At 45.5% G+C, this 17651-nt stretch overlaps 1 protein-coding gene across 1 annotated transcript in view; it reads left to right on the top strand.

The window, feature by feature from the left end:
- Nucleotides 1-17651, top strand: part of CSMD2 (CUB and Sushi multiple domains 2) — a gene marked incomplete at both ends in the record, with an annotated part of 669667 nt that overhangs the window by 439677 nt on the left and 212339 nt on the right. Inside the window, 4 exon segments of the mRNA XM_079698551.1 lie at nt 4172-4310; nt 5222-5409; nt 6097-6285; nt 6478-6594. Of these exon segments, the coding sequence (XP_079554677.1) occupies nt 4172-4310; nt 5222-5409; nt 6097-6285; nt 6478-6594 (633 nt within the window).

The raw sequence follows: 17651 nt of genomic DNA, 5'->3' as shown, positions 1-17651 counted from the left end.
TATTTACATAGTTCCAAAGCTAAACCTCTAAAAGAAGGTATATTCTGAGAAAGTCTAACTTCTATCTCTATCCTCTCTACCCTGGCCCCTCCCCCCAACCATAGGTAATCTTTTGCATTTTGAGTTTGCCCTTTCATTGATTGTTAATATGAGAAAATATGTGTGTGTCTCCCACCCTTTTCTTAGATAAATGGAATCATTACCCTTGCTTTTGCTGCTGTATCTTGCTTTTATTCACTTGATAAAATATTCTGGGGACCACTGCATGACATTATATAGAACATTCCTTATTCTTGTTTTATAGCTGCATAAATAGTCCATGTTGTTGATTACCCCAATTCATTTAGTCAGCTCCCTATTGCTGAGCATTCTGGCTGTTTCCATTCTTTGGCTGTTATAAATAGTACTGCGTTATGTAGCCTGGTACATATATATGTCTTTGCATATTTTTGCCAGTGTATCTTTGGAATAGAGTTCTAGAAGTAGAGTTGCTGGGTGAGAGAATAAATGCCTATGAATTTTGCTGGATGCTACCAAATTTCCCTGCGTAGGGTTTGTGCTCTTTTGCATGTCCAGCAGGAAAATACTAGAATTCCAGCTTTCCCTCGGCTTCACGAGTCCTCAGACTTTTTGCATTTTCCGCACCTGATGGATGAGAAATAATTTCTCAGTATAGTTTTGATTTGTATTTATTTTCTCAGTAAGAGGGAGGTTGAGCATCATCTCAAATGTTAAAGAGACACTGCACTTAGGAATCCTCCCCTCCTTCCCCCTGCCTGGCAACCACCACCCTGGGATATGAAGATTAACTAGAGAGAGTGAAGGATTGAATGAATGGAGAGGTTGTTTGCCAATCACCTGAGCAGAGAAGAGAGGAACTAACCAAAGTGATAAAATGATACAGCAGAGAAAGAAAACAAAATGGTGGACACCAAAGGAAAGATTTGAGTTTCCTTCTCTGGAAAGTTTAGGTAGGGCTTTGTTGATGTATATGACTGAATAGAGAGTAGCCTTGTCAGGCAACAGTGACTCTGTGATCTATGGCTTCCTGCAAAGTGAATGACAACATCACAGTCCAGCAACCAAAGAGGCTGGGCCTGTGCTGAATGGGAGCCAAGAGAGAGTCCCCACTCTCTTCTGAGGCTCTGTGCCTGCGGACCCAGGCGCATCGCAGCAGGCATGCCCCTCCCCACCTCCAAGGTCTCACAAGTCCATTGGAAGAGTAGAGCAAAGTATTAGTAGTTTCAGTGCCATGGATGGATGGGTTTTGAAAACAGGTTACTCAGGAAATAACAATACCTATAGACAATTTATGCTTTTCAATGTTTGATAGCGGTGCTATGTAATTTCTCCATTTCTCCAAGCCTCAACTTAATGAAAATGGGATAATAATCCCTGCCTATAAAATCAGGATAATAATGGTTATATACCTTTTAATGTTGCAATTGTCACAAGGATAATCCACGTTAAGCCTAACACATAGTAAACTCAATAGCAGTGAGTTCATAACTATCAGCTGTGGTTGTCGTGCTATTATGTGCTGCAGGGGGATTTGGAGACAGAGGTCTTGAGGTTCAATCTCTGCTCTAACTTTATGAGCTCTTGATCTAGTCTATCAGCCTACTTAGCCTCAGTTTTCTCCTCTGTAAAATGGGGATAACTTCATAAATGCTGTGCACATTTAAATGAGATAACACGTGGGATGGATTGGGTGGGATGGACTGGAAGACTGGGATTGACGTACGTACACTACTATGTATGAAGTAGATGGCTGGTGAGGGCCTACTGTATAGCACAGGGGGAAAAAAAGAAAGTACAGTCTGTTTGCAGGACATATATTAAGTCAACCTTAAAAATGCATTCCAACATACATTAGGTGCAGACAAATACTGTTTGATTCCACTTATATGAAGTACCTAGAATAGTCAAAGTCATAGAGACAGAAAATACCTTGGTAGATGCCAGGGGCAAGAGGGTGGGGGGTGTGGGGAGGACGAATGGGGAGTTAGTGTTTAATGGGGACAGAGTTTCAGTTTAGGAAGGTGAAAAATTCAGGAGATGGAGGATGATGAGAGTTGCACAACAGTGTGAATGTACTTAGTGCCACTGAACTGAACAGTTAAATATGGTTAAAATGGTATGGTTTATATTGTGTGACTTTTACCACAATAAAAAAAAATTTTTTTTAATGAGATAACACGTGTAAAGCAGGGAGCATCATAAGTCATCAGTACGAGTTGTCTACTATTAACATCATTATTAATCTTTTTGTCTTCTTTGTTAGTTAAACTTTCTAATATAATTTACTATTAAGAATGCTTGGGCTTCCCTGGTGGCGCAGTGGTTGAGAGTCCGCCTGCCGATGCAGGGGACGCGGGTTCGTGCCCCGGGCCGGGAAGATCCCACATGCCGCGGAGCGGCTGGGCCTGTGAGCCATGGCCGCTGAACCTGCGCGTCCGGAGCCTGTGCTCCGCAACGGGAGAGGCCACAACAGTGAAGAATGCTTGACAATTATTTTAGATATTTTCAGGAAGATTACAGAATTGAGAGAGGAAAGGTGTGGTACATTTAGCTATGTTTTATGAGACTGATTACTTGGGGAAATTTGCAAAAATTTGCAGAGATAGGAGTGCTGGGAGCTCCTTATCCCCTTTCCTTTCCAGTCTTGTTCAGCGCATTTTGGGTACCTGGTAGCACCGCAGTAAGGGGATCCCAAGGAAGCAGGGTTTCTTTTAAAACTGGGATGCTGCTTAGGGTATGATCTCTGGTTTTATGCTATCTTCCTAGGTCTGAATCCAAGTTCTACCACTTGCTAACCCTGGTTAACAAGGGCTAGTTACTTAATCTCCATAAGGCTCCACTTTCTTAGCTGTAAAATGGAGTAAATAATAGCACCCTCCTCACAGGGGTTGTGTTTTGTGAAGATCAAACATGATAGACACGTGAAGCTCAACGTGTGACGGGAACAGGCTCTCAGTCGTGGCCGTGGTGGTGACAGTGGCGGCGGCTTTGGTGCTGGTGCTGATCAATGTCCTCATTCTCAGTCTCGGGGAGGGAGGTGCCTTATCAGGGTGGGCGAGGTTAGACTGTACTAACAAACAACCCCAGAATCTCAGTGGCTTAAAAACAGGAGTCTCACTCTCACACAGACTACTCACGATACATGTGTAACCTGGGTCACGGAGCTCTTCTCCTCAGGGTCACTTAGAGGCCCAGGCTGATGGTACTTCCTTCTAGACTTTCACAGTCACAAGCTGCAGATCACACACTGGCTCTTCACATTCCCATGTGGACGTGACACGCATCACTTCCACCTTCGATTGATTGGTCAAGGCAGTCACATGGCTTTGCCTACATGGACACAAAAGGGTGGACAATGAAATCCAACCACGTGGCCTGAAGGCGGAGCACTGGAGCAGCTCTAATGACCACCACAGGGCCAAGGGTCTGGTTGCAGGAAGAGGCAGGAGTGATGGGAAAGATGGGAGAGAATGGAATGGGAAACTGAGGGATGGGAACGTGGGCAGAGAGAGACCAAAGGACTGAGATAACAGGGTTTGCAAGCTCAGAGCCAGCATGAGGGGTGCCTAAACCCTGGGGGTCTTGTGGCTTTACCTGCCGTGACTACGCTCATCCTTCCATCCATTCATTTATTCATTCAAGCAATGGTCACCGAGGGACACCCGTGTGCCAAGCACTAGGCTAAAGGCTGGGGGTTCTGAGTAGCATAAGACAAATTATATGGCCCCTGCCCTCAGGGAGCTCACAGTGGAGCGGGCTGTGTGCTCCTGGGCCAGAGCACCGGGTGCCAGCTGTGTCAGGGTGGGCCGGACTTATGCCTCTGCCAGAGGCCTGATGATTGAGTCAAGAACAAAGAGAGAACCAGTGTGACCCAAATATTAGTTGTACTTCAGCACTTCTAGAATGGCAAAGGACTTTGTTTAAAGGATTCTTTTCATTCCTCCCCTCTGGCCCTTCATAAAACTCCAAGTGACATAACTGGACATATCCGTAAAGGACCCAAAAGACAGAGCTCGCAGTTTATACAGTTTATGTAATTCTCCATAAAAACATAAACAATACTTGCTGGCAGACACGTTTTATAGAGAGATATTTTGTTTATTTATTTGTCCCCCCAACAAACCTGCTTCTCTCCCTTCTGTCCCCCCAGCTCCCTGCGGTGGCCATCTGACTTCGCCCAGTGGCACCATCCTGTCTCCGGGCTGGCCTGGCTTCTACAAGGATGCCCTGAGCTGTGCCTGGGTGATTGAAGCCCAGCCAGGCTACCCCATCAAAATCACCTTCGACAGGTGCTTGTAACCACAACCTGGGGGTGGGGATGAGGAATGATATCTCTGCCATGGTGTGGGAGGGAAGCTGGGGTGGGTGACGATGGACCAGCACCGATGCTGGAATGTCAAGGTCAGAGAACACTCGAGTGGCTGCCCTGCATGGGGTGGGGGCAGGCTGCACTGGCTTTGCCCTTGGCCTTGGTTTCTTCTCAGTAGTGGGGTCTGTGATGTTTAGGGGACTATTAGTATCTGAGGAGCATAACCCTGACATTTCCAGTGTGGGAAGACGGTCTTCCTCACCTCTGACCCGAATCGTGCTCATATGCCCCACTTCTAACTCCCACCCTGGCTGTGCCCCTCGGGTGGGGGAAGTAGCCACCCAAGTATGAACACAAACTTCTTCTAGACAAAGTGTTTGTGGCGTAGAATAGCCGTTGCAAACTTTTCTGTGAAGGGCCAGGTGGTAAATACTTTAGGTTTCATGGGACACTTGCTGATATCTGTTGCATAGTCTTTGCTTTAAAAAAAAAAATACTGCTTTATAAATGTAAAAACTATTCTTAGCCCTTAGGCCATCCAAGAACAGACTCTAGACCAGAATTGGCCCTGGGGCTGTAGTTTACTGACCCCTGGCCTAGAACATTCTGACTCCCATGAGGCTAGTCACTGTGCCTCTAGGTCTGAAGATGGGTCACAGCCCAGGCCACAGAGAGGACTGGGAGATCCGCATCCAAGCACAGGAGGAGGAGGAGGAGGGTTCAGTACAGGAGGGAAGGTCCTCCCACATCTCCAGTAAATGTGTGCAGATTATACTAAAATATCCCAGCCTGCCAAAATCCAGTTGTTCTGAAGCCCAGGTCAGTCAGGGCCTTTTGTCATTTGCAAATTAATGAAGTTTCTCAAAACGTCTTCATTTCCATCTTCGGCAGATTTAAAACTGAGGTCAACTATGACACTCTGGAAGTGCGAGATGGACGGACGTACTCGGCACCCTTGATCGGAGTTTACCACGGGACGCAGGTCCCCCAGTTCCTCATCAGCACCAGCAACTACCTCTACCTCCTCTTCTCTACCGACAAGAGTCACTCGGACATCGGCTTCCAGCTCCGCTATGAGAGTGAGTGTCGGGGCGTCAGTGACAGGGTCGGCCATGTGGGGAAAGAACCAAGGGCTGAGCTCCACCAGGAGGCCCCGCTCGGCCGCGTCGCCGTGGCGTTCTCTGTTAGGCTGTGCTCCTCGGGAGGTGCTGCTTGTTCTCAGCATCTCTCAGAGCTCAACTTTAGAAAGAATGGAAGGTCCCCCTCTGTGTGCAGATGACTGGGCGCCACCATGCTGGGCACTCTGGGGACAGATGGTGACGTTGGAGTGAGATGTCATCTCCCGCTCCCTCACCCTCTTTCATCACCTGCATTCATTGCTGGTGCCTCGATTGAAATAGCTTGTTGATTCAATTCTTTACAGACCACTCTAGTAACTTAGGGCCGAGAGCACCATGAGGAGAGGGTCGTTTTCTTACCTGTGTTCGTATCCATAACCCTCAGCATGGCGTCTAAGCCATAGGGGACACTTCACTGATGGTTACTGAACAAATGATGAACGAACAAGTGATGAAGACAGCTTGTTCTCCCTGACAGATGGGTCTTCAGATACCCTCAGCAGATACTGGCAGCCACATTTGAGGAGGGAGCGGATGACAACTCCAGCCTTCTCTCACTCGGGGCTCTCTCCCCCCTCCCTTTGTGAGTCAGCTGGGGTCCCTCTCTGCTCACAGTGAGCTGTTCCAGCTGTGGGCTCTCTATTCCAGCTATCACACTGCAGTCAGACCACTGTCTGGATCCAGGCATCCCCGTCAATGGGCAGCGTCATGGGAATGACTTCTACGTAGGTGCCCTGGTGACCTTCAGCTGTGACTCGGGCTACACACTAAGCGACGGGGAGCCCCTGGAGTGTGAGCCCAACTTCCAGTGGAGCCGGGCCCTGCCCAGCTGTGAAGGTGAGACATACCAGCAGGGGGCGCTAGAGTAGAGGACTCCTTTACTGCCCTGAAAACACAGGCACTGACCCCCTGACCCTGTCAGTGAGGGTTGGAGGTTTGGACGAGATGGGGGCTGGGATCCCAGGGGGACTGTGGGGGAAGCTCCCTGGGCCGCTCCAGTCTTTCAGTGCCCCCTTCCCTCCTCTCCAGCTCTCTGTGGTGGCTTCATTCAAGGCTCCAGTGGGACCATCTTGTCACCGGGGTTCCCTGATTTCTACCCCAACAACTTGAACTGCACCTGGATTATCGAAACATCACATGGCAAGGGTAAGTGTTTAGGCCCATGGCAGGTATTGGGATGCAACATGGTCAGGGCCCCAAGGTCCCCAGGTCAAGATGACCTCAATGGGGATCTCCCTCTCTAGTGACCTCTGGGCTTAGTCTGAATTTTTCTCACCAACCAGAAAACTCCCAGAACCTTCCTATCTCTTTGAATCACAGAACTCATTCAACAAATATTTTTCAAACCTAAAATCTCCATTCTGGAAGAGATCTTAGAGATTACCAGCTCTCAAACCTACTTAATTCGGTCGGGAATCTTCTCCAAATCACTCTGCACAAGATGGCAACACACCTTCTGTCTAAACACCTGCCGTGGTGGAGAGGTGACCAACCCACTCAACAAAGGGGCACCTATTCTCATTTTCTGCCAGATCTGACCCCTCCTGATAACCTGAGACTGAGTTCCTTGTACTGAGTCCTGGAGGAACATAGGCTGCCTCTGCTCCCTGTTCCTCACGACCGGCCTTCAGATATTGTACGTGGCAATCCTCTTCTCACAGAACTCACACTGTTCCTCAGAGGAGTGTTTTCATATTCCTCACCAGGCTGGACTCTTGCCCTACCTTCCCTGGCATAAATGACCTTTGGGAGTCCCAAGTTCAAAGTAAGGGTGCTGACTACAAATAAACATTAACTAATATACTCTTTCACTCCACAAATATTGATTGAAATCCACCTATGCGGCAGACCCTGGGGCTGGGAATACACAGTAACCAGGCAGAGATGGCTTCTACCCTCAGAAGCTTGCTCCGAAGTTCATCTAGAGTCAAGGTTCTTAATGCAGTTTGGCAAATACTCTAATGTTAGACCCCTACACAAGAGGTTTAGATTTTCTACGTTGGTGGTGGAAACCAGGCAACTATGTTTTTAGAACACTTCACTAGTAACTGTGATGCGTGCCTTTAAATAAGAACCTCTGATCTTGAAGAATTAACATGTAGAAAAGCCAAGAAAAACTTTAAAGGGAAGAGTAACCCTTCCAGATATTAAAATGTTATTATGGGATAAAATAATTTTAATGATGTGGTATGAGTATAGGAGTGGACACACAAATCAGTGGGGGAAAATAAAGATCCAGAAATAGATTCCCCTATGTGTGTGTGTGTGTGTGTGTGTGTGGCTGTGTGTGAGAGAGAGAGAGAAAGTGCGTGTGTATATGTGTCTGCGAGAGAGAGACAGTCTTTAGTATATGATTAAAGTGTGATTTCCAATCCATTAAAGAGAGGATGGATTATTTAATAAATGGTTTTAAAACAGTGGGCTTAACCATTTGGGAAAAAGAAAAAAACAAATCATACCTCACGCATTTATCCACAAATTCTAGTACTAGAAAGATATGAAAGCCTAACCTCAGGTGGGACTTACTTAAAGAGTAACACCAAAAGTAGAATCCATAAAGGCAAAGACTATTAGATTTGATTAAATAATACTTTGAATGGATTTATGGTTTTTTAAAATAAAGATATAAATATTCAAAATATTCATGTAAAATATTCAAATAGTTAATGGACAAAAATATTTGCAACCTATGTAATCATTTAAGGACCACGAACCTGATGCATAAAGAGCTCTTAAAATTTTTTTAGAAAAATATGCCTGGTCTACAGGGCTATAAAATAAGCAAAGCTATAAACACTTTGTAATAGAGGAAATACAAACGAAAAGACCTCGACCGCCCCTAACAATTTTAAAAATGCATGTTAACCCAGTAAATGAAATGCCATTTCCCTTTTCAAGTCAGCAGAGAACATCGCAACAGCGTAACAGTGTGGGGGACAGTGTAGAGACACGAATACTATTCTTCCGTGCTGCCATTGTGTGAAACTGCTCAGACTTACCAGAGGATGATTCAGCAATGAATCAAAAGCCTTAAGAATATACGTGCCTCCGGTACTTCCCTGTGGCACAGTGGTTAAGAATCCGCCTGCCAATGCTTGATCCCTGGTCCAGGAATATCCCACATGCTGTGGGGCAACTAAGCCCATGCGCCACAACTACTGAGCTTGTGTTTTAGAACCCGCGCGCCACAACTACTGAAGCCCGTGTGCCTAGAGCCCGTGCTCCACAACAAGAGAAACCACCGCAATGAGAAGTCCACGCACCACAACGAAGAGTAGCCCCCGCTCGCCGCAACTAGAGAAAGCCTGCACACAGCAACAAAGACCCAACACAGCCAAAAATAAATAAATAAATTAAAAAAAAAAAAAAAAAAGAATATACGTGCCTCTGGACCCAGCAGTTCTACTTCTTGGAATTTATCTGAAGAAAATAAATAAACTGTACATCAAGATTTAGCTACAAGGTTGTCCCCTAAAACACTTTATTAATTGAAAAACTAGTAACTATTCCAATGTCCATCAATCAGGAAATGTTATTGTCCCCTAAAACACTTTATTAATTGAAAAACTAGTAACTATTCCAATGTCCATCAATCAGGAAATGTTAACTAAATGTATGGTATAGCCAAATAATGAAACATTCAATATTACCATGCAGCTACTGAAAGGAGTAATGTGAAAGAATATTTAAAGCCCTACACAGATGGTTGCAATACACTGTGGACTAAAAAAGAAGTTTACCAAAGTAATATATTCAGTTTATAAAAATTAAGCAAGGAGGGCTTCCCTGGTGGCACAGTGGTTAAGAATCCACCTGCCAGTGCAGGGGACACAGGTTCAAGCCCTGGTCCAGGAAGATCCCACATGCCGCGGAGCAACTAAGCCCGTGCACTACAACTACTGAGCCTGTGCTCTAGATCCCACAAGCCACAACTACTGAGCCTGTATGCCACAACTACTGAAGCCCACGCACCTAGAGCCCATGCTCAGCAACAAGAGAAGCCACCGCAATGAGAACCCCGCACACCGCAACGAAGAGTAGCACCCACTCCCACAACTAGAGAAAGCCCGTGCACAGCAATGAAGACCCAACACAGCCAAAAATAAATAAATTAATTAAATTAATTTATTAAAAAATAAAAAATTAAGCAAGGATATGTGCATAGAAAACAGTCTGAAGAGCTATGCCCCCACAGGTTAATACTAGTTGTCTCTTATTTTCATCTTTTGACTTTTTCCTAATTTTGAGCACTAAATATGTATTCCATGTAAAGTACACTATATAAAAAAAGAAAATTTGAAAGAAAAGTCACTTATAATCCCACCTCATGTATTTAAGCACTGTCACTGTTGCCTTTAATAGGCCTGGTATTTAGCTGGGATTAAGACAGCCTTGGGCAAGACAGGACTCTCCGGCAGTCAGGGCAATGCGGGGCTGACCCCTTTTTCCCACAGTATTGTTCCCGAGGAGAAGAGGGACGGAGGCAGTGTCCTTGTTCATCCTGCAGAGCTGTTTCCACCAAGCCTAGTCCAGAGTTGGCCATTGCCAGAGCCAGAAGCTACTCTGTGGCATCAAGAGGAAAAGAAAGGCAGCCCCCTGTGACCCCTAGAGTAACGACTCCCCATAGTCATGATTCTCTCTGCATCTGACGTCTGTAATTATAGGGGTGTATGTTCCTCTTTGCCTTTCTACCTGTGTCTTTCCTTAGAAGTCAATGCAGTTCAACAAATATTTAACAAATGCTTATTTGATACTCGCGCTTGCTGTAGGTGCTAGGCAAACACAGGGGAACAGACCCTCTGGCGCTGCCTGCCTTGTAGTCTAGTGGTAGAGATCCAGCCTAAAGAGACCTCTCAATGTACCATGGTCAATTCTGGGATAGAGCAGACACAGGTGGGGAGTTGAGACTTAGGCCGGTCTTCAAGGATGAACAGGAATTAGCCAGGATGAGAGGTGTTCCAGGCAGAGAATCAACAAGAGGTCACTGATGTATAACCAGGTCACTTCTTCCTTAGAACCATTGAAAGGCTTCACCAGACCCTAAGCATTGAGCCCCAAATTGTAAACTAGCTAGCATGGCCTTATAGCCCTGGCTTACCTTTCTCAGCCTCCTTCTGAGCCCTCTAAGCACTAAGTTCTAGCTACACTGAACTTCTTTCAGTTCCTAGAACTTCTTAGGCTTTCGTTGTCCTCTAGAGCTTTGCACATGGGACAGTTTTCTTCTCCTGGAACACTTCCTATCCCCGCATCATCTCCACAATTCCCCTTGCCTGGCCAGCTGCTCATCCTTCTGAATTCACTTCCTCTACCGAACCTTCCCGTCCCCCTGCCCCCAGCGCTGGGTCTGGGTGGGGCCCCCCTCCACAGGCTCCTGTGTGACCCTGTACCTTCCCAATCCCAGACTTCTCCCCACTGTATGGAACTTGGCATCCTTGTCATCTGTCCCCCGGACCAACTCCAAGCTCTTTCAGAGAAAAGTCTGCCTTGCTTCCTGCAGTTTCCTCAGCTGCTGGCTTCATGCCTGGCACATAAGAAACTCCAGAAATATCTATATGAATGGAATTAAAGTGAACCCACACCCTTCTCCAGAGGGCACCCCTCAGGCTCTGCTTGTAACAGTATCTCAGGTTAACAGACCTATGGAGGTTGCTGACTCCGATTGCTCCCTACCAGGTAGAAGTCCAGCTGGGAAAACTGAAAACTCTGTGAAATTCAGAATTGTTCAACTTACCACATGCCCAGCCCAAGGGAACAGCCATTTCAGGAGTCCAGATCACGTGCCTTTGCTAAGACCCCGGGCCTGACATCTTTTAACCCACAAGACTGTCTGGGAGTTAGATGAACTGAGTACTAAGAACGCCTACTGTGTGCCAGGCACTGTGCCGTGGGCTTTGCGTGTGCTGCCCCAGGTGTTCCTCTCCCCAAGGATTAAATGTCACCTAAAGACGCAGAGCAACTTTGGCCCAGGCACTTTCGCTGGTAGACAGGCTTTTGACCCAGGTCGGCCTCCCTCCAAATCCCCTCCTTTCCCATGGCCCTGCTCTTTCTGCTCCAGTGTGGTGTTAATACCCTTTGCACGATTCTGCATGGTTCACTCCAGTGGAGTCTTCGTTTGTGTGTGCATCTGTCACGCCAAATCTGGATTCAAACTCCAACACAGGGCCTCTCTATTTCTGTGACAATGTCTTCATTTTCACACAATGGCCAAAAGAGCCCCAAGCAATCAGCATAGCTGGGAAACCCAGGAGTTTCACCTCAGTTGTTTACTCATCCTTAGAATCCCTGCCAAGTGTTTACTCCTTTGGAGGGGCTGTATTTGCATGCTGGAAAAACAGAGTAAAGGCACAGTGCTTCATTCACCTTCGTTTCCACCCGTTACTGTGTCTGACTCATCCTCCACCCAACCCTGTGTTCCAGCGAGGAGGGAAAGACATCTATTACAGCAAGCCTCTTCCCAAGCTCTGCAGACTGAGAACAGTTTACTCAGTTGCACACGTGTTTATGTATCGGCAGTACAGGATATGTACGGGCATACATACCCGTGGGGTTCCAAGCATGCTTACACCCCTCGTGTCCCAGACTGTGATCCCTGTGAAGCCTTCCCAACCCCGGAGGCGTAGTTGCCCACTCTCCCTCTGTGTCCCCACTCTGTATTCTCGCTGCTGATGTGCCTGTCTCCTCCTCTAGACTGGGAGATCTTTCTCGGTGCTTAGCACAGGCCTGGCACTTAGTAGGTGCTCAGAGCCTATGTCTTTGAGTAAACAGATAAATGGATGCATGTCAGCTGCCCGGGCACAGGGCATTCACAAGCTGCTTCCCTGGTCCCACCTCTACTGGGTTCTGTCCCCCCAACCCCCACCTCTAGAATCCCAAATACTCCAGATCACCAGTTTCTATCAACAGAGAGGCCAAAAAAAATGAAAACATCTAAAATGCTTAAGCATTAAGACCTTGGATCTAACCATCATTTATCAAAAACGTGTCATTAATCAGAGAAGTATTCCTCACACTTTTATGTGCCTACAGATCTCTTGGGGGATCTTGTTAGCATGCAGGTTCTGATTCAGGAGGTCTGTGGTGGAAGCCAAGATGCTGCATTTCCAACAAGCTTCCAGACAATGCCCCAGATGCTAAAGTCCGTGGACTTTGAATAGCACTTGGGTGCAGCATTCCTCGCCTACCCGAGTTCCTGCCCTGGTACATCCATGGCATGTATTACCATGGACACACTCACCCGTGGGTGGTCGTGCATTAAACATCTGCCCATCCAAGCACAACTGCCACCTGGACAAGTTCAAGAGTTGCTCTGGGTGTTAAGATTCTGCTGCTCCATAACCTTGCTCAACCCTGACCCCTGCGGCCACCTGGACCCTCCTACCGCAGGCTCTCTTTCCATAGCAGGAGAAGCTGCCTCGTAGGGTGGTTTATTGCACAGCCTCTGCCACCAGATTGTCTCAGTTCAGATCTCAGCTCTCCCACCTACTAGCTGGGCGACCTTGGACAAATGACTTCATTGCTTTGTGCCTTGGTTTCCTCAGGTGTAACATGGAATGAGAATAATCATACCCAGGCTGGAGGGTTCTTAGCAGGGTGAAATGTTTCCGTATCTTCCCTTCTGATTGATAGGGGCCAACTAAAGGGCAACTCAGGACAGTGACACACATATTTAGTGCTGAATGTTATTGTCTTTATTGAGTGCTCTTAGCCCCTCCCCCTCAGTGGAGGTCCCCTCCCTTTTTCCCATCTCAGATGGGATGGCTGCCTGTCCCCTCCCCCACCAGTCCCCCTCCTCCCTGTCTTCTGTTTGATGCCCCTCCTCCCCCAGGTTTCCAATCTGCCCCTCCTCTGATGGCCACCCTTCCCTGCCCTGGTCCTCTTCATGCTTGTGGATTCAGGTAGCAGGTATCCCAGATCTACTGCTGTAGTCTGACCTTAGTCCTGAACTCTAAGTCTGTACTTCCAGTTCCCACTAGCTCACGCTGCTTGAATGCCAAACATTCAGGGTGTTCAAAGCCAAGGCCATTACCCTTCTACCACCTGCTCCTCTTCTTCCTATGTGTCCGAGCCCGGGTCACAAAAGACATCACTGTCCTTCAGGTCAAGATCTTCCCCATCACCTGGGGAGACCTTCAAGATGGCAGAGGAGTAAGACTTAGAGATCACCTTCCTCCCCACAAATACATCAGAAATACATCTACATGTGGAACAAATCCTGCAGAACACCTACTGAACGCTGGCAGAAGACCTCAGACTTCCCAAAAGGCAAGAAACTGCCCACGTGCCTGGCCATGTGGCTGACAGGGTCTTGGTGCTCTGGCCAGGTGTCAGACCTGTGCCTCTTAGGTGGGAGAGCTGAGTTTAGGACATTGATCCACCAGAGACCTCCTGGCTCCAAGTAATATCAAACAGCGAAAGCTCTCCCAGAGATCTCCATTTCAATGCTAAGACCCAGCTCCATTCAACAACCAGCAAGCTACAGTGCTGGACACCCTATGCCAAACAACTAGCAAGACAGGAGCACAACCCCACTCATTAGCGGAGAGGCTACCTAAAATCATAATAAGGTCACAGACACCCCAGAACACACCACCGGTTGCGGTCCTGCCCACCAGAAAGACAATATCCAGCCTCATCCGCCAGAACAGAGGCACTAACCTCCTCCACCAGGAAGCCTACACAACCCACTGAACCAACCTTAACCACTGGGGACAGACACCAAAAAAAAAACAGGAACTACGAACCTGCAGTCTGCAAAATGGAGACCCCAAACAGTAAGATAAGCAAAATGAGAAGACAGAGAAACACACAGCAGATGAAGGAGCAACGTAAAAACCCAACAGACCAAACAAATAAAGAGAAAATAGGCAGTCTACCTGAAAAAGAATTCAGAGTAATGATAGTAGAGATGATCCAAATTCTTAGAAATAGAATTGAGAAAATACGAGAAACATTTAACAAGGACCTGGAAGAACTAAAGAGAAAACAAACAATGATGAACAACACAATAAATGAACTTAAAAATGCTCTAGAATGAATCAATAGCAGAATAACTGAGGCAGAAGATCAGATAAGTAACCTGGAAGATAAAATAGTGGAAATAGCTACTGCAGAGCAGAATAAAGAAAAAAGAATGAAAAGAATTGAGGACAGTCTTGGAGACCTCTGGAACAACATTAAGTGCACCAACATTCTAATGATAGGGGTCTCAGAAGAAGAAGAGTAAAAGGAAGGGACTGAGAAAATATTTGAAGAGATTATAGTTGAAAACTTCCCTAATGTGGGAAAGGAAATAGTCAATCAAGTCTAGGAAGCACAGAGAGTCCCATACAGGATAAATCCAAGGAGAAATGTGCCAAGACACATATTAAGCAAACTATCAAAAATTAAATACAAAGAAAAAATATTAAAAACAGTAAGGGAGGGCTTCCCTGGTGGCGCAGTGGTTGGGAGTCTGCCTGCTGATGGAGGGGACACGGGTTTGTGCCCTGGTCCGGGAAGATCCCACATGCCATGGAGCGGCTGGGCCTGTGAGCCATGGCCGCTGACCCTGTGCGTCCAGAGCCTGTGCTCCACAACGGGAGAGGCCACAACAGTGAGAGGCCCGTGTGCCTCCCCCCAAAAAAAAGCAGTAAGGGAAAAGAAACAAATAACATACAAGGGAATCCCCATAAGGTTAACAGCTGATCTTTCAGCAGAAACTCTGCAAGCCAGAAGGGAGTGGCAGGCAAATTTAAAGTGACGAAAGGGAAAAAACTACAACCAAGATTACTCTAGCCAGCAAGGATCTCATTCAGATTTGACAGAGAAATTAAAACCTTTACAGACAAGCAAAAGCTAAGAAAATTCAGCACCACAAAACCAGCTTTACAACAAATGCTAAAGGAACTTCTCTAGGCAGGAAACACAAGAGGAGGAAAAGACCTAAAATAACAAACCCAAAACAATTAAGAAAATGATAATAGGAACATACATATCGATAATTATCTTAAATGTAAATGGATTAAATGCTCCCACCAAAAGACACAGAGTGGCTGAGTGGATACAAAAACAAGACCCACATATATGCTGTCTACAAGAGACCCACTTCAGACCTTGGGACACATACAGACTGAAAGTGAGGGGTTTGAAAAAGATTCCATGCAAAGGGAAATCAAAAGAAAGCTAGAGTAGCAATTCTCATATGAGACAAAATAGACTTTAAAATAAAGACTCTTACAAGAGACAAAGAAGGACACAACATAATGATCAAAGGATCAATCCAAGAAGAAGATATAACAATTGTAAATATTTATACACCCAACATAGGATCACCTCAATACATAAGGCAAGTGCTAACAGCCATAAAAGGGAAAATTGACAGTAACACAAACATAGTAGGGGACTTTAACACCCCACTTTCACCAATGGACAGATCATCCAAAATGAAAATAAATAAGGAAACACAAGCTTTAAATGATACATTAAACAAGATGGACTTAATTGATATTTATAAGACATTCCATCCAAAAACAACAGAATACACTTTCTTCTCAAGTGCTCATGGAACATTCTCCAGGATAGATAATACCTTGGGTCACAAATCAAGCCTTGGTAAATGTAAGAAAATTGAAATCGTATCAAGTATCTTTTCCAACCACAATGCTATGAGACTAGATATCAATTACAGGAAAAAATCTGTAAAAAATACAAACACATGCAGGCTAAAAAATACACTACATAATAACCAAGAGATCACTGAAGAAATCAAAGAGGAAATCAAAAAAATACCTAGAAACAAATGACAATGAAAACACGATGACCCAAAACATATGGGAAGCAGCAAAAGAAGTTGCAAGAGGGAAGTTTATAGCAATACAATCCTACCTCAAGAAAAAAGAAACATCTCAAATAAACAACCTAACCTTACACCTAAAGCAATTAGAGAAAGAAGAACAAAAAGACCCCAAAGTTAACAGAAGAAAAGAAATCATAGAGATCAGATCAGAAATAAATGAAAAATAAATAAAGGAAACGATAGCAAAGATCAATAAAACTAAAAGCTGCTTCTTTGAGAAGATAAACAAAATTGATAAACCATTAGCCAGAATCATCAAGGAAAAAAGGGAGAAGACTCAAATCAATAGAATTAGAAATGAAAAAGTTGAAGTAACAACTGACACTGCAGATATACAAAAGACCATGTGAGTTCACTACAAGCAACTCTATGCCAATAAAATGGACAACCTGGAAAAAATGGACAACTTCTTAGAAATGCATAACCATCCGAGACTGAACCAGGAAGAAATAGAAAATATGAACAGACCAATCACAAGCACTGAAATTTAAACTGTGATTAAAAATCTTCTAACAGGGGCTTCCCTGTTGGCGCAGTGGTTGAGAGTCCGCCTGCCAATGCAGGGGATGCGGGTTCATGCCCCGGTACGGGACGATCCCACATGCCGTGGAGCGGCTGGGCCTGTGAGCCATGGCCACTGAGCCTGCGCGTCCAGAGCCTGTGCTCCACAGTGGGAGAGGCCACAACAGTGAGAGGCCCGCATACCGCAAAAAAAAAAAGAAAGAAGGAAAGAAAGAAAGAAAACATCTTCCAAGAAACAAAAGCCTAGGACCAGTTGGCTTCACAGGAGAATTCTATCAAACATTTAGAGAAGAGCTAACATCTATCCTTCTCAAACTCTTCCAAAATATAGCAGAGTGAGGAACACTCCCAAACTCATTCTACAAGGCCACCATCGCCCTGATACCAAAACCAGACAAAGATGTCACAAAGGAAGAAAACTGCAGGCCACACTGATGAACATAGATGCAAAAATCCTCAACAAAATACTAGCAAACAGAATCCAACAGCACATTAAAAGGATCATACACTATGATCAAGTAAGGTTTATTCCAGGAATGCAAGGATTCTTCAATATATGCAAATCAATCAATGTGATACACCATATTAACAAATGGAAGGAGAAAAGCCATATGATCATCTCAATAGATGCAGAGAAAGCTTTCAACAAAATTCAACACTGATTTATGATAAAAACCCTCCAGAAAGTAGGCATAGAGGGAACTTTCCTCAACATAATAAAGGCCACACATGACAAACCCACAGCCAACATCATCCTCAATGGTGAAAAACTGAAACCGTTTCCACTAAGATCAGGAACAACACAAGGTTGCCCACTCTCACCACTCTTATTCAACATAGTTTTGGA

This window comes from Hyperoodon ampullatus, assembly GCF_949752795.1.
Source record: "Hyperoodon ampullatus genome assembly, chromosome: 2".
Classification (NCBI taxonomy): domain Eukaryota; kingdom Metazoa; phylum Chordata; class Mammalia; order Artiodactyla; family Ziphiidae; genus Hyperoodon; species Hyperoodon ampullatus.
The sequence above is the reverse complement of the archived record's forward strand: the minus strand, read 5'-3'. Positions and strand labels throughout refer to the sequence as shown.